This window comes from Sus scrofa, chromosome 16, assembly GCF_054392235.1.
Source record: "Sus scrofa isolate SSC_HxYL_T2T_F1_AM1 chromosome 16, Sscrofa_HxYL_maternal_Yorkshire_Landrace_v2.0, whole genome shotgun sequence".
NCBI lineage: Eukaryota > Metazoa > Chordata > Mammalia > Artiodactyla > Suidae > Sus > Sus scrofa.
The window spans coordinates 47,066,939-47,082,616 of NC_139398.1; the positions used below are offsets into that span (position 1 = coordinate 47,066,939).

The 15,678-nt window shown below is 43.8% G+C and overlaps 1 protein-coding gene across 2 annotated transcripts in view; it reads left to right on the top strand.

Annotated features, from left to right (window-relative positions):
* IL31RA (interleukin 31 receptor A) overlaps window positions 1–3,299 on the top strand; it is an 88,334-nt gene extending 85,035 nt beyond the window's left edge. For both annotated transcript variants that reach the window (XR_014831342.1, XM_085002269.1), the window contains one exon: window positions 2,793–3,299. Coding sequence is in view for 1 of the 2 variants with exons in the window: in XM_085002269.1 (XP_084858395.1) it covers window positions 2,793–2,807 (15 nt within the window). In the remaining variant the exon portion in view is untranslated. The remainder of the gene's footprint in view (window positions 1–2,792) is intronic.
* The last annotated feature ends 12,379 nt before the right edge of the window (window positions 3,300–15,678 follow it).

The following is a 15,678-nucleotide window of genomic DNA, read 5'->3' on the forward strand; positions in this document are numbered from 1 at the left end:
ATCGTTTAGGATCTTTGTTGCCTTATTGATTTTCTGTCTAGAGAATCTGTCCATTGATATGAGTGGGCTGTTAAAGTATCCTACAATTATTGCACTGCCATCAATTTCTATTATGTCTGCTAATATTTGTTGTATGTATTTGGATGCTCCTATATTAGGGACATATATATTGGCAAGTATAATATCCTCTTCTTGAATTGATCCTTTTATTATGAAATAGTGTCCTTTTTTATCTTTCTTTAACAGCCTTGAGGTTTTTTGTTTGTTTGTTTTTCATTTTTTGGGTTTTTTTTTTTTTTTTGCTTCTTAGAGCCGCACCCAGTGTGCATATGGAAGTTCCCAGACTAGGGGTTGAATCAGAGCTACAGCTGCCAGCCTACACCACAGCCACAGCAACACCAGATCTGAGCCATATCTGTGACCTACACTACAGCTCACAGCAACACTAGATTCTTAACCCACTGAGCAAGGCCAGGGATCAAACCCACAGCCTCAGGAATCCTAGTTGGGTTCATTAACCACTAAGCCACAAAGGGAACTCCTGGCCTTCATTTTAAAGTCCATTTTATCTGATTAGAGTATTGCAACTCCTGCTTTCCTGTCATTTCCATTTGCTGAAATATCTTTTTCTGTCCCCTCACTTTCAATTTATATGTATCCTTTGCCCTAAAGTGGGTCTCTTCTAGGCAGCATATTGTAAGGCTCTAGAAGAGAACATAGACAAAACATTCTCTGACATAAACAGTACAAATGTTTTCTTAGGTCAGTCTCCCAAGGCAATAGAAATAAAAACAAAAATAAACAGTTGTATCTAATCAAACTTATAAGGTTTTGCACAGCAAAAGAAACCATTAAAAAAAAACCCTGAAAAGACAACCTACAAAATGGGAGAAAATAGTTGCAAATGATGCAAGCAACAAGGGCTTAATCTCCAAATACACAAACAACTCATAAAACTCAACAACCAAAAAAACAACTCAATCAGAAAATGGGCAGAAGATCTAAATAGACATTTCCCTGAAGAAGACATATAGATGGCCAGGAGGCACATGAAAAAATGCTCAACATCATTGTTAGAGAAATGCAAATCAAAACTACTGAGGTACCTCCTCATACTAGTCAGAATGGCCATCATTAACAAATCTATAAATAACAGATGCTGGAGAGGGCACGAAGAAAAGGGAACCCTCCTACATTGTTGGTGGGAATGTAAATTAGTACAACCGCTATGAAGAACAGTATGGAGGTTCCTCAGAAAACTGAATATAGAACTACCATATGATTCAGCAATCTCACTCCTGAGCATATATACAGACAAAACTATAATTCAAAAAGATACATATACCCATATATTCACAGCAGCACTCTTCACAATAGTCAAGACATGGAAACAACCTAAATGTCCATTGACATATAAGTGGATTAAGAAAATGTGGTACATATATACAGTGGAATACTACTCAGCCGTAAAAACAAACAAAATAATACCATTTGCAACAATATAGATATAACTAGAGATTCTCATACTAAGTGAAGTAAGCCAAAAGGAGAAAGACAAATACTGTATGATATCACTTACATGAGGAACCTAAAATATGGCACAATCGAACCTGTCTACAAAACAAACAAACTCACAGACATGGAGAACAGACTCACAGTTGCTGGGGTGGGGTGGAGGGTGGGATGGCCTGGGAGTTTGGGATTAGTAGATGCAAAGTATTACATTTATAATGGAGAAGCAATGTGATCCTGCTTTATAGCAGAGAACTATACTCAATCTCTTGGGATAGACCATGATGGAAGATAATATGAAAAAAAGAATATGTGTGTGTGTGTGTGTGTATGACTACATCACTTTGTTATACAGCAGAAATTGGCACAACAATTTAGATCAACTATACTTTAAATAAATAAATAGATAAATGAGGACAAAGGGCACTGCCTCCCCTTGGCTGCCTATGACCCCACAGGACAAGGGCACCAGACTGTTATCTTAATTACCCAAATCTAAGACACAGGTGCACCCACCCTCATTAGAAAAGCCCTGGGGCCGAGTGATGTTTCCTATGTGGTTATCTCAGGCTTTGTTCTGTTCATCACCAAGGTCGCCCATAGCTCATGTTTACCAGCAGGTATTTTTTCCAGGTGTGTGCAAAAGGCTTTCCATGCATTTTCCAGCAATTCTTACAACAACACTGAGTGGTACTATTATCAAATTTGCAGAAAAGTGGGTGCCACTTGAAAGTGTGGTGTCATTATCCAATTTATAGATGAGGAGCCTGAGCCCAGAGAAGCTTAAGTGACTTGGCCAAGTTTCTGAAACATGGGGGTGGTGGGTTGGAGCAGCCTGGGCCCCTGACTTCTCTCATGCTGCTCTGCCTCTGATCAATGATAAAATATCCCTGAGGTCATAGAGAGTTCAAGGGGAGTAGAGAGAACCTTCCTCTCTCTCATTGCCTACTAGGACCTCTAGGCTTGGTTTTAGAGCCAGGAGTGGGTAGGGCTGGGGTTGGTATCTCTCCATGTTCTCAGCACAGAGAATGACAAGAAGGGAGAAGACCCAAGGGAGCCATGCTTCACAATGGGCTTGGGATGATGCAGGAGCAAGATGAGGTGCCATGACAGAACAAGAAACTCTGTGAGCACCCTGGGGCTTCAGGTAGGCAAAGGGAGACCTGGTAAAGAGAAGACTTGCCATGATACTTGGAACAGGGCTCTGCACATGACTTTCCCTTCCCACTAATCCCCTCTTCCCACTCCCCCCTAATCACTCTCCTGCTCTTATTTTTCAGGCCCCTCTTGGCTGACTTGCCCCTTGAACCTCGGAGTTCCCTGGGGACAAGTCCCTGTTGGACAGCTCACTCCACAAGTTCCATCATCCCAGGCTTCAGCTGCATCTACATCATCCCCATATCTCTATCTGTATCAAGCCTGGGATCCACACTTCCAACTGCTCTTAGACATCTCCTCTCAGATTGAGCATGTGCAAGACAAACTCTTAATTTCAAGTTCAATTTTATTTTATATTGGAGTATAGTTGATTTACACTGTTGTGTTTCAGGTGTACAGCAAAGTGATTGAGTTATACATATACACATATCCTTTTTTTTTTCAGATTCTTTTCCCATATAAGTTATCACAGAATATTGAGTAGAGAGAGCTCTCTGTGCTATACAGTAAGTTCTTGTTAATTATCTGCTTTATGTATAGTAGTGTGTATATGTTAATCCCAAACTTCTAATTTATGCCCTCCTGGCCCCTGAACCTTTCCCTTTGGTAAACATAAATTTGTATTCAAAGTCTGTGAGTCTATTTCTGTTTTAAATAAGTTCATTGGTATCATTGTTTTAGATTCCATATATGTGATATCACATGATATCTGTCTTTGACTTACTTCACTTAGTATTTTCATCTTTAGGTCCATCCATGTTGCTGCAAATGGCATTATTTCATTCTTTTTTATGGCTGAGTAGTATTCCATTTTGTATATGTACCACATGTGTCTTCAACCATTCCTCTATCGATGGACATTTTGGTTGCTTCCAGGTTCCAAGACAAACTCTTAATGTGTACCCAAACCCAATTCTCCTCTTTCAGACCTTATCTCTCCATTCTCCTCCTTGGACACTTAGAATCACAGAAGCTCCTTCCTCCCTCACCACCAGCATCTAATTAGTCATTGAGTCCTTACACTCCTCTCTGCAAAACTTTTCTCCCCTATTGGCCCTTTATACTCCATTCCCCCAATCCCATGCCAGCCCCCAGTCTTGGTCACCTTTGATCTGAATCTTTGAGCAGCCTCCTCACTGGTCTGCAGCCCTATTTTCTACCCCCAAGCCCTTCCTCAGAGCTTCTTTATCCCAGGTCTTCCTTCATAGGGGTCAACCCAAAGGATGGGGAAAGAAATTCCCTTTGCCTTTCCAAATAAATGGCAAATATTTACTTAGAAGCTAAGTGGAATATTTTCTCTAGAAGAATCAGCTTATGTCTGTAATTCAAGCCCCTCCCAAGTCATGTTTTTATCAGCCAGTGTTTGTTGTCCTCCAGGAAAAAAATATGAGTTCTGGGAAAAAGGGGTTGTTGAGTGCTTATTTCCTGGTGGTAAGATAACAGCCTCCTAAACTGACATCTTGTGACATCTCACAGGCTGGTTCCAGAAAACTCAGATACTTTAATCAAAGGGAAAATGCTCTGTCCAAAGGCAGCATCTCTTGGGAACCCAAAACAATATTTTTCACACACACCCCCAAAAAACAAAACAAAGCAAAAAACAAAATCAAAAACAAACGCCCAAACACACACACACAAACCAGAAACAAACCAAAAAAAAAAAAAAAAAGAATAAGAAAAACTTCTCAAAAGAACAATCCCAAAAGAAAACAACAAAATGAAACCAGGCAGGACTCCTACTATCTGAACATCATTCCTTGAGTGGCCCCTGCCCTCCTTGGCTGGGAGAGATCCCAAGCAAATGAGCTTGGAGGATGGGTCCCTTCAAGGTCTACTGTCTCAGGCGAGGACAGGGTGGTGCTGGGGACCCATGGCTATGCTGCCCATGGCAGATCACAGATGGACGTGTTCCACAAGGAGTTTCCTGACTTCTCAATCTGGGAGAGCAGTCAGGTTTCGTGAGCGCCTGGGGACAGCTCCTGGTAGTGTCTGGATTCAGAACCTCTGTGTATGAGTTGGGACCAAACCTCAGGGGGCAGAGCCACCAACAGGGCTCATGAATACAAATGGTCACCCCAGATTTCTCCTTCTCCCCTGTTCACCGGTGCCCTCACTGGTGAGGGGGAGCAGGAAGAAGTGACTGACGGTAGAGTCCTGGGCATTTGCACTCTGGTACCCTGGCTTCCCCGGGGTCATACCCTTGTGGGATTAGGACAGTCTCACTAAACAAACCAGGAATTCTCTGGCTTATTCTCACCAGCAAACAAACACTGGCAACAAAGCCCTCTTTCCTAGGGTTAGTGATTACCTGCTTCTCCTTCCTGCCTGCTACGCCCTCAGCTCTTGAGGGGCTGGTAGAGCCCGGCTGTAGGAAGGGTGCCCAGCTGTGTGGGACTGATGGGCCTCCCGGGGCGCAGGCCCTGCAGTGCTGACCTGGAAAGCCTCAGGCAAACCAGAGTGGTGTGACCCTGCACTGCAGTCCTGGGCCTGTCACCTCTTAAAGTTACGTTCTGCTGCTGGCATTATCTCTAGCGTGATGTGCCCAGCTGTCCCCAGACCCTCAGCCAGATTGTACCCCCCCAAAGGTGTCCCTGGGAGCCTGTCCCCTGACTGAAACAGCTGGGGTGTAAGGGTGGGCCTGGTTCCCCTTTCCTTGGCAGGCTCACTCCAAAGGTCCGTCTGCCTCCAGTCAGGCTCCAGGGTCCCTTCCAGTTCCCATGATGCTCCCTGTGACCCCAGCTGACCCTTCAGTCACCTGGTCATGTCACAGATGCTCATCCCTTTTCTTACAACAGCAACAAAATTGACTGTCTCCTGGCTTCACCAATGTGACTGATGTCCATTTTTTAACCATTTAATCATTAGGTGTTTTTGCCATTGAGCCAGATGGGCATGGGACCACAGACCTCAGGGTTTGCTCTGTCCCATATCTGAGAATGACCTGGGCTTTACACACAGGCTTTCCTATCCTCTCTGAGGAACACTGCTGTCACAGATACATCCTGTCCTCCTGATGGACCAGAGCCCTGTCAAGCTCTTGACAAATCCTGCTTTGTCCATCCTTGTCCTCACTTTGAGGCTCTGACCAGCCCCCTCAGATTAGATTGGTCAAAATTCCTGCCTCCTGGAGTTCCCGTCGTGGTTCAGTGGTTAACGAATCCGACTAGGAACTATGAGGTTGCGGGTTCAATCCCTGGCCTTGCTCAATGGATTAAGGATCCGGTGTTGCCATGAGCTGTGGTGTAGGTCGCAGACGCGGCTCAGATCCTGCGTTGCTGTGACTCTGGCATAGGTCAGTGGCTACAGCTCCTATTAGACTCCTAGCCTGGGAACTTCCATATGCCGCAGGAGCGGCCCTGGAAATGGCAAACACACACACACACACACACACACAAATTCCTGCCTCCTATAAGATGATGGAAAATAGGGTGACTTCTGGCTGGTCTGCCAGAACTGTGGTTGATGAGTTGGGGCATGTTGGTTGGCAAAAGCAGCTGGGGAAGGAATAGCATATGCTAAAAGCTGAGCCCCTGAGAGCTTTCATGGGCCCCAGGGAGCCCACATGCTGTCAAACAATGGAAATTTCCACATTTCACATGAACTATAATTTCTTTACCATAAAAAATTTCGCAAGTTTTTTATGTTTTGTTTTTGAACTTATTTGACTGTATGTAACTTTATTTTGTAATAGCTCAGCAGTCAGCCCACATCTGTAGGGATTCTTGTAAATCTTCTAATATAATTAGCAACTTATTTACAAACATAATAACACTTTTATGAATTCCAAAGTAATGAAGTTGATTTCATGTTATGTTTTATGTCAGCTTCATTAAATACCCTTGTAATTTTGTCTTGGTTTTTAGCCAATAATTGTTTCTATCAGGTCACATATATTTTCTTAGGTCCCTGAAAAACTCATTCACCTCTTTTGCCAGAGTATAGACTATCTCTGGCTGAGTGTTTTGTAATTGAAAACGCCAAACTGGCAGCTAATTGGAAACTATTGTGAGGCCAATACCTAGGAAATGGGACAAGGAGGGAAAGGTGCGGGGTGGGGGTGGGGGTTCTGTTTCCTCAGAGGCAGGTCCAGGTGGAGGGTGTTTGGGTGGAGAAGCAGGACGGTACCTGTGGGGTTGAGAGGACCCAGCTGCAGGCACTCCCACCCCCATCCATGCACACAAACCCCTGCCGGTATGCCAAGGGAGCCTGGTTGTTAAATGGAGCGCACGAGTAGGTTGTGTGGATGGACACTTTCCGAGTTTGGTAAACTAGGACCAGACTAGGGAGTCTGACCCTTGGAATGATCTGCCTCCCTCCGACTGTCGCCTGGGCCCTCCTTGCAATCCTGTTTGTTCTCACCCTGGATCAAGGCCAGGTGCGTAGGGTCAGAGTTCTGGGCGGCAAGGTGTCTTAGGTTAATTCCCCAGAAGCCAAGCCTAAGACCGGAATGCAGGTGTAACACATTTTTTACCCGCACGTTCCCAGCAGAAACTGGGACAGGCGTGCCGGAAGCTTGATAGGGAAGAAGCTGAGGAGAGTGGGATTTCAGACCTGGTTCCGAGGAGGGCAGCCCCCGCCGGACCCCCACGGAGGATGCTGAAGGTGAGTGGCTGGTTCCCCAGCCAAGGCAAGGGCTCTGGGCTTTTCTGCTCTTAAACCTTGTGGTCCTTGTTTTGGGCTTCCCCACTGTGCATCTAACTTTCCAGGCACTTTTGCGTGTGGAGGCTGAGGAGGCCAGCTGCCCACCAAAGAGAAGCCGCAGGGACCAGGGCAGGAAGCAATGCTCCAGTAACTAGCTGATGGGGCGGTACCCTGGCAGGGCAGCTGCATTTAGCAACTAAAAATTTGCAAAGCATGTGTTTATGTAACATGCACCAGGTACTGTGCTGTGTGTATTGATCAAAGATTATGTCATTTAATGTTCCCCTGGCAGCTCACGCCTGTGAGGGGCGGCTCAAAATATTCGGGCTGGAGCTTGGGATTTGGAGCAAGAGTATTGCAGGGGGACCTGTTTTGAGCCCCAGCTTTGCTGCCTGCTCACCTGTGACCTTTGATGAGCTCTTTGACCTCTCCAGCCTCAGTTTCTTTGTCTGTAAAATGCTGGGGATGGGGTGGGGGGAGGGAGATAGTATTACCTCATTTAATTAAGGGACAATTAAATGAAGTAGTGACTGGTCCCAGTTGAAAACAGGGCTTAGCCCCAGTGAGTAACAGTTGTGCTTATTGTGTGTTTAAAAAAAACTTTAAGGGTATTTTGAATGTGAGGCAGGCTCATCTCACAGGAGGGTAAATAGTGATAGGAATTTTGAGCAGTGAAGAAAAGGTAACAGTGTCCTTGCAGTGATGAAAGGGTAATTCTACATTGGATTGGTCAGGCTTGGTGCTGGTCTGCCCAAACAGATTTTGTATGGAGGAGAGGCAGCTAAGTGGGTTTATCCTGGGTGTGGACTTCCAGATGGGTGTGATGGGGTGGGGCAGGGGGTGGGGAGGGCACATGGAGGCAGGCAGCCTGGTGAGGGTGAAGGCAGGCAAAGCTGATGCAGAAACAGGGCAGGGGTTGGGGGTTGCTGGTGGCTGAAACGGAGGTTTTCCTGTGGGAGTGAGTTGGGAGGTGAGGTGTTGGGGAGGTGGGAATTAGTGATTTGGAGGAGCTAAGTTGTGGTGCGGTCCCATTCGTGGTGCGATGGTGGGACAGTGCGGCTGAAGGAAAGGAGAATAGACAAAGTACACAGGAGATTTGAGGTGGGGGAACCTAGGAGCCAGGTGGGTTATCTGCTTCAGGCCCGGGGGCGCCGCCTCAGCACCTCTTCATGGTCTTTCTCTAACTCGGTATTCATCAGATCTGGTAAAACAATTATTGATGTCTTTTTTTTTTTTTTTTTGTAAGAAAATTTAGAAAGCTGTACCGCTTGTTGACTGAAAACAAACAAACAAACCAAATACAACCTAAAGTTGAGAATAATGTTTTGTCCGGTGGCCTTATGGAGGATTATAACCAGGAGAGAGCCCCTCAGGTATCTCTGAGGAACTGCTCCAAGGAGGCAAGGAGAGAGCTAGGGTATACAAGAGTTTTTGCTGGGGGTGGGGGTGGGTGGATGACACGTGTCAAACATCAAAAGATTACTGCTAAGCACAAGACAGACATCTTGGAGGTTCCCTGGTGGTCTAGTGATTAGGACTTGGTTTCACTGCTGTGGCCCATGTTCAGTCCCTGGTCTGGGAAGTGAGATCCCACATCAAGCTGTTCTGTGCCATGGCTGAAAAGAAAAAAAGGAACATAAAAGAAATATTTAGGAGTTCCCATTGTGGCTCAGCAGAAACAAATCCGACTAGGAACCATGACTCTTCGAGTTTGATCCCTGACCTCACTCAGTGGGTTAAGAATCTGGCCTTGCCATGAGCTGCAGTGTAGGTCACAGATGCAGTTCAGATCGTGCGTTGTTGTGGCTGTGATGTAGGCCGGTGGCTGTAGCTCCGATTAGAGTTCTAGCCTGGGAACCTGCATATGCTGCAGGTGTGGCCCTAAAAAGACCAAAAATAAATAAATAAATAAAAATTTAAAAAAATATTTGGAGCTCCCACTGTGGTGCATGGGATTGGTGGTGTCTTGGAAGTGCTGGAGCACAGCTTCAATCCCTGGCCTGGCACAGTGGGTTAAGGATCCGGATCCGACCTTGAGCACCTGCGGCTTAGGTCAAGACTGCAGCTCAGCAGCAGCAAAAAAGCCAACAACCCAACTGAAAAATGGGCAAAAGACCTGAATAGATATTCCTCCAAAGATACACAGATGGCCAAAAAGCACATGAAAACGTGCTCAACATCACTGATTGTTAGAGAAATGCAAATCAAAACTACTATGAGGTACCACCTCATACCAGTCAGAATGGCCATCCTTAATAAGTCCACAAATAACAAATGCTGGAGGGGGTGTGCAGAAAAAGGAACCCTCCTGCACTATTGGTGGGAATGTAAGCTGGTACAAGCACTGTGGAGAACAGTATGGAGATACCTTAGAAAACTATACATAGAACTACCATATGACCCAGCAATTCCACTCTTGGGCATATATCTGGATAATACTTTTCTTGAAAAAGACACATAAACCCACAAGTTCATTGCAGCACTATTCACAATAGCCAAGACATGGAAACAACCTAAATGTCCATTGACAGATGATTGGATTAAGATGTGTTACATATACACAATGGAATACAACTTGGCCATAAAAAAAAACAAAATAATGCCATTTGCAGCAACATGGATGGAACTAGAGACTCTCATACTAAGTGAAGTAAGCCAGAAAGAGAAAGACAAATACCATATGATATCACTAATATCTGGAATCTAATATATGGCACAAATGAACCTATTCACAGAAAAGAAAATCATGGACTTGGAGAACAGACTTGTGGTTGCCAAGGGGGAGGGGGAGGAGGAGGAGGAGGGAGTTGAATGGACTGGGAATTTGGGGTTGATAGATGCAAACTATTGCCTTTGGAATGGATAAGCAATGAGATCCTGCTTTATATGCACTGGGAACTATATCTAGTCACTTACGATGGATCATGATAATGTGAGAAAAATATATACTGTACAACAAGGGTCACCTTGCTGTATAGTAGAAAATTGACAGAACACTGTAAACTAGCTACAATGGAAAAAATAAAAAATCATTATTAAAAAAAAAAAAAAAAAAGACTGCAGCTCTGATCTGATCCCTGGCCCAGTAGCTCCATTTGCCGTGGAGAAGGCCGAAAATGAAGAAAAAAAAAAAAGAAGAAGAAAAAATATTTCATTATCTGGTATTGTCACTGCTGTGACTCTGGTCACTTCTGTGGTTCTTGTCACTGCTGTGGTCTGAAGGTTTAATCCCTGGCCTGGGAACTTCCGAATGCTGTGGGTTGGGCCAAAAAAAGCTCCACAAAATGCCCCAAACATCTCAAGTTAATGATTTTAATGCTTTTCTATGAATGGAATGATGCAAGAGTCTGGGCTTACTCAAATCATTCCTGTGGTGCGCATCGTAACTGTGGCCAGTGTCCTGTTGTCTCCATCCTGAATTCCCCTGAGGTGGAGGAGAAGGCTGTATTTATTGGGTGATGGCTTTACGGCCTGCACTTTCCTTTGTTTGGTGAAATGGCAGGTGATGTTCTCAGTGCACAAACCTTTGCTCTTGACTCTCAAGGCTTTGCCTCTTGCCCAGACACCTCTTCAGCCCCAGCCTCCTCTTCTTACCTGTTACATGCATTTCTGAAGCCGATGTGAATCTTCCCAATGCATTCTCTTCCCATTTGACAGCCTCTCCCCCAACATTTGGTAAAGCAGCTGGAACGCCCTCTCCTTTAGCTACCAGATCTAATCAAATGATCACATACCAATGGTCCTACCCTATTAATACCTTTAGCTATCCATTCCTTCTGCTTTGTCTTCCTGACCCAGTCACAGTTCAGCTTTTACTGTCTGAGAATGAGAATAGCCTCCCCACTGCTCTCCTTGCCTCTGTTTTCATACCCTACCATGTACCCAAGCATTTCTCCCTGCTGAAGACAAAGTGGTCTTTTAACTCTAAGTTATATTCCTGTGTAGTGGGGTTAAGTGGCACTGACTTTGCAGCCAGCTTCTCCATCCACTGCCCCTACCTACCTCTCCTGCACCAGGCTGAGGTCGGCTCTAATGCACATCGAGCAGTTGCCTTCCTGCCTGGAAGGTGCTCCCTTTCCATCTCAGCCTGGTGAACCCCTTTAAAGATTAATTCATGACAACAGTGGTGGAACGTTTCCTAACCTCCTGAGAAATTAAACCTCCCACCCACTGTGTGTCCTGTAACTGATGCCCAGTCTTACTAAGGTATATTGGGAAGGAAAAGAAAAGGTAGAAATCCAGGTTTTGTGTTCTTTTTTCTTACCTTCTGTTGATGAAATTTGGCCTCTGTCTACTAGTGCCAAATTGAAATGCAGAGACAGAGTTTTGGGCAAAAGAGAAAAAGACAGCTTTTATTGCTTTGCCAGGCAAAGGAGGGTCATAGCAGTCTAATCCTTTGAAGACCTCCAGTGGAAAGAATTGGGAGGAGCTCTACATTAAAAAGGAGAAAAAGAGTTTTTTTACATAGGAATCAGGATTGGAGCAAACGGGCATTTTTCTTTCTTTGGTGGAATCTTAGTCATCAAAGCCAGGAGATCTCGGCGTGATCATGATGTGGTCTTCTGGGTTATTGCCTAGAATAACAGTATTTGTGAAAAGGGCATATTGATGAGAGAGTAAAACAAACTAGGAAAGTTCCTGCAAATCATCATGTGCTAATAATCTTCAACCCACAGGAAACTGTGCTCAGGGTGCTTAATCTTTAAGGATGATTGTGTTTAGGGTGCAATTAAGCCAGGGAGGACAAGGAAGGACTCTAAGCTGTTCAGTTTTATTTTGTCTTTTTATTTTTTGCTTCCTAGGGCCACACCCATGGCATATGGAAGCTCCCAGGCTAGGGGTGGAATCTGAGCTATAGCTGTCAGCCTATGACATAGCCACAGCAAGGTGGGATCCAAGTTGTGTCTGTGACCTATACCACAGCTCATGGCAATGCCAAATTCCCAAACCACTGAGTGAGGCCAAGGATGGGACTTGCATCCTCATGGATACTAGTAGGATTTGTTTCCACTGAGCCACTATAGGAACTCCCAAAGCTGTTCAATTTTAAACTATTCCTTTCTAAAAGAAGTATAAGGAATATAACTTTTCTCTTAGGTATATAAGATGCCTATATTAATATGTTCCCTCCCTTGACAGGGGCCCAGGATCCTGCCCCAAGGCTGTGCTATTGTCTCTTGACTCTTCCTCCCTTGTCTTTGCATCCCCTTCCTTCCCTGATCAGCAACTGTCTGAACCTGTCCCTTGGAACTCAGGGAAGGCCATACTGGCTGAATGAGGCCCATTTCTTAAAAGCAAAAAGTGGGGGACACAGAAAGGCTTTTGTGCCCGGAGCCCCACAGGGCCCTGCTTGGTTACACTTCCATTTCATTTTAATAACACTAAATGCCATTTATTTAGTATGTACTAATGACCAGTCGGTATTCAAAAGTTTTAAGTGTCTTCTTTAAGCCTCATAACTGTAACTGCACAGGACCCTGCAGGAACTCTCAGACAAGACCTTCCCCTATATCCTCTGCTTTAGCTCCTCCCTAAAGTGTCTAGATAACAGTATCTGAAGCAAGTGTCCCCCCCCCCATTGTTTTGCAAATGGGAACCACCACCACCAGGCCCTAAAAAGACAAAAAGACCAAAAAAAAAAAAAAAAAAAGAAAGAAAGAAAAAAGAAAAAAAACTAATGAGATGCCATTGCCCAAGGTCAGAACACTGGAAAGTGATAGAACTAGGGTTCAATAAAATTCAGGTCTGCTTGAGAAAGTTGTGGGGTTTTTTTGTTTGTTTGTTTGTTTTGTCTTTTTGCTTTTCTAGGGCCGCTCCCGCGGCATATGGAGGTTCCCAGGCTAGGGGTCTAATCGGAGCTGTAACCACCGGCCTACGCCAGAGCCACAGCAACGTGAGATCCGAGCTGCATCTGCAAACTTCACCACAGCTCACAGCAACGCCGGGTCCTCAACCCACTGAGCAAGGCCAGGGATCGAACCCTCAACCTCATGGTTCCTAGTCGGATTCGTTAACCACTGCACCACAACGGGAACTCCAAGAAAGTTGTATTAATACACTTAATGCCACTGTCATCAGAAAGTTTTGCGGGGTGCATTGGTAACTTGATGTGAATTTAGTTTAGGAGTTTGTGGTTTCAGGTCTTACACTGAAGTCTTTAAGCCATTTTGGGTTAATGTTTGTGTATGCTTTAAGGTAGTGGTCTAGTTTCATTCTTTTGCATGTGACTGTCCAGTTTTCCCAACACCATTTATAAAAGAGACAGTCCTTTTCCCATTATATATTCTTGGCTCCTTTATCACAAATTAATGGACCACAAAGTCACGGGTTTATTTCTGGGCACTCTGTTCTGCTGATCTCTGTGTCTTCTTTTATGCCAGTACCATACTGGGTTGACTACTATAACTTAGAGATTTAATTCTAAATTAGGGATTGAAATGTCTCCAGTTTTGCCTCCAGTTCTTTCTTAAGATTGCTTTGGCTATTTGGGATCTTTTATGATTCCACACTGAAATTTTAGAATTTTAGGATTATTCTATTTCTGTGAAAAATGCAGTTGGAATTTTGATAGAGATTTCATTGAATCTTAGATAGCTTTTGGGAGTCTGGACATTTAAACAATATTCTGCCAATCCATAAGCCCAGAATATCTTTTTATATTTATCTTTCAAATATCTAAAATATATTTGCTTCTATCATCTTTAGTTTCTTTCATCAGTCTCTTACAGTTTTCAGTGTCTACCTTTTTGACTTCCTCAGTTAAATTTATTTCTAGGTATTTTATCCTTTTTGATGCAATTGTAAGTGGGATTGTGTTCTTCATTTCTCTTTCTGATAGTGTATTATTGATGTGTAGAAACGCATCCAATTTTTTTGCATATGGATTTTGTATCCTGGAACTTTACTGAATTTGCTTTAACAGGTTTTGGGGAGTCTTTAGGGCTTAATATCATAATACAATGTCTTCTATAGATAGTGACAGTTTTACTTCTTTTCCAGTATGGATGCCCTTTCTTTCTTTGAGCTGAGTGAACAAGCATTATTTATTTCTTTTGAGGTTCATATTTATTTATTTTTTTAAATTTTTTATTTTATTTATTTATTTATTTATTTATTTTGTCTTTTTGCCATTTCTTGGGCCACTCCTGCGGCATATGGAGGTTCCCAGGCTAGGGGTCTAATCGGAGCCACAGCAATGCGGGATCCGAGCCGCGTCTGCAACCTACACCACAGCTCACGGCAACGCCGGATCGTTAACCCACTGAGCAAGGGCAGGGACCGAACCCGCAACCTCACGGTTCCTAGTCGGATTCGTTAACCACTGCGCCACGACGGGAACTCCTAGTTTTTTATTCTTCAGTTTGTTAATGTGGTGTATCACACTGACTGATTTGTGGATACTGAAGAATCCTTGTATCCCTGGGATAAATCCTGCTTGACCATGGTGTATGATCCTTCTCATGTGTTGTTGGATTTGGTTTCTTAGTATTTTGCTGAGGATTTTTGCTTCCATGTTCATCAGTGATACTGGCCTGTAATTTTCTTTTTTGTGTGGTATCTGTGGTTTTGGTATTAGGGTGATGGTGGCCTCATAGAATAAGCTTGAGAGTTTTCCTTCCTCTGAAAATTTTTTGGAAGATTTTCAGAAGGATAAGTACTAACTCTTTTCTAAATATTTGATAGAGGAGTTCCCATTATGGCTCAGTGGTTAATGAACCACCCAGTATCCATGAGGATGCAGGTTTGATCCCTGATCTCACTCAGTGGGTTAAGGATCCAGCTTTGCCGTGAGCTGTGGTGTAGGTGGCAGATGTGGCTCAGATCTGGCATTGCTGTGGTGTAGGCCAGTGACTGAAGCTCTAGTTCGACCCTCAGCCTGGGAATCTCCATATGCTGTGGGTGCAGCCTTAAAAAGACCAAAAAAAGAAAAGAAAAAATTGATAGAATTCACCTGTGAAGCCATCAGGTTCTGGACTTTTGTGTTTTGGAAGTTTTTCATCACAGTTTCAATTTCAGTACTTGGATTCGTCTGTTCATATTTTCCATTTCTTCCTGATTCAGTCTTGGAAGACTATACCTGTATAAGAATTTGTCCATTTCTTCTAGGTGGTCTATTATATTGGCATATAATTGCTTGTAGTAGTCTCTTATAATCCTTTATATTTCTGTAGTGTCAGTTGTAACTTCTTTTTCATTTCTAATTTATTGATTTGAGCCCTTTCCTTTTTTTTCTTGATCAGTCTGGCTAAAAGTTTTATCAATTTTGTTACCTTTTCAAAGAACCAGGTTTTAGTTTCATTTATTGCTGCTCTGATCTTTATGACTTCTTTCCTTCTACTAACCTTGGGTTTTGTTTATTCCTTCTCT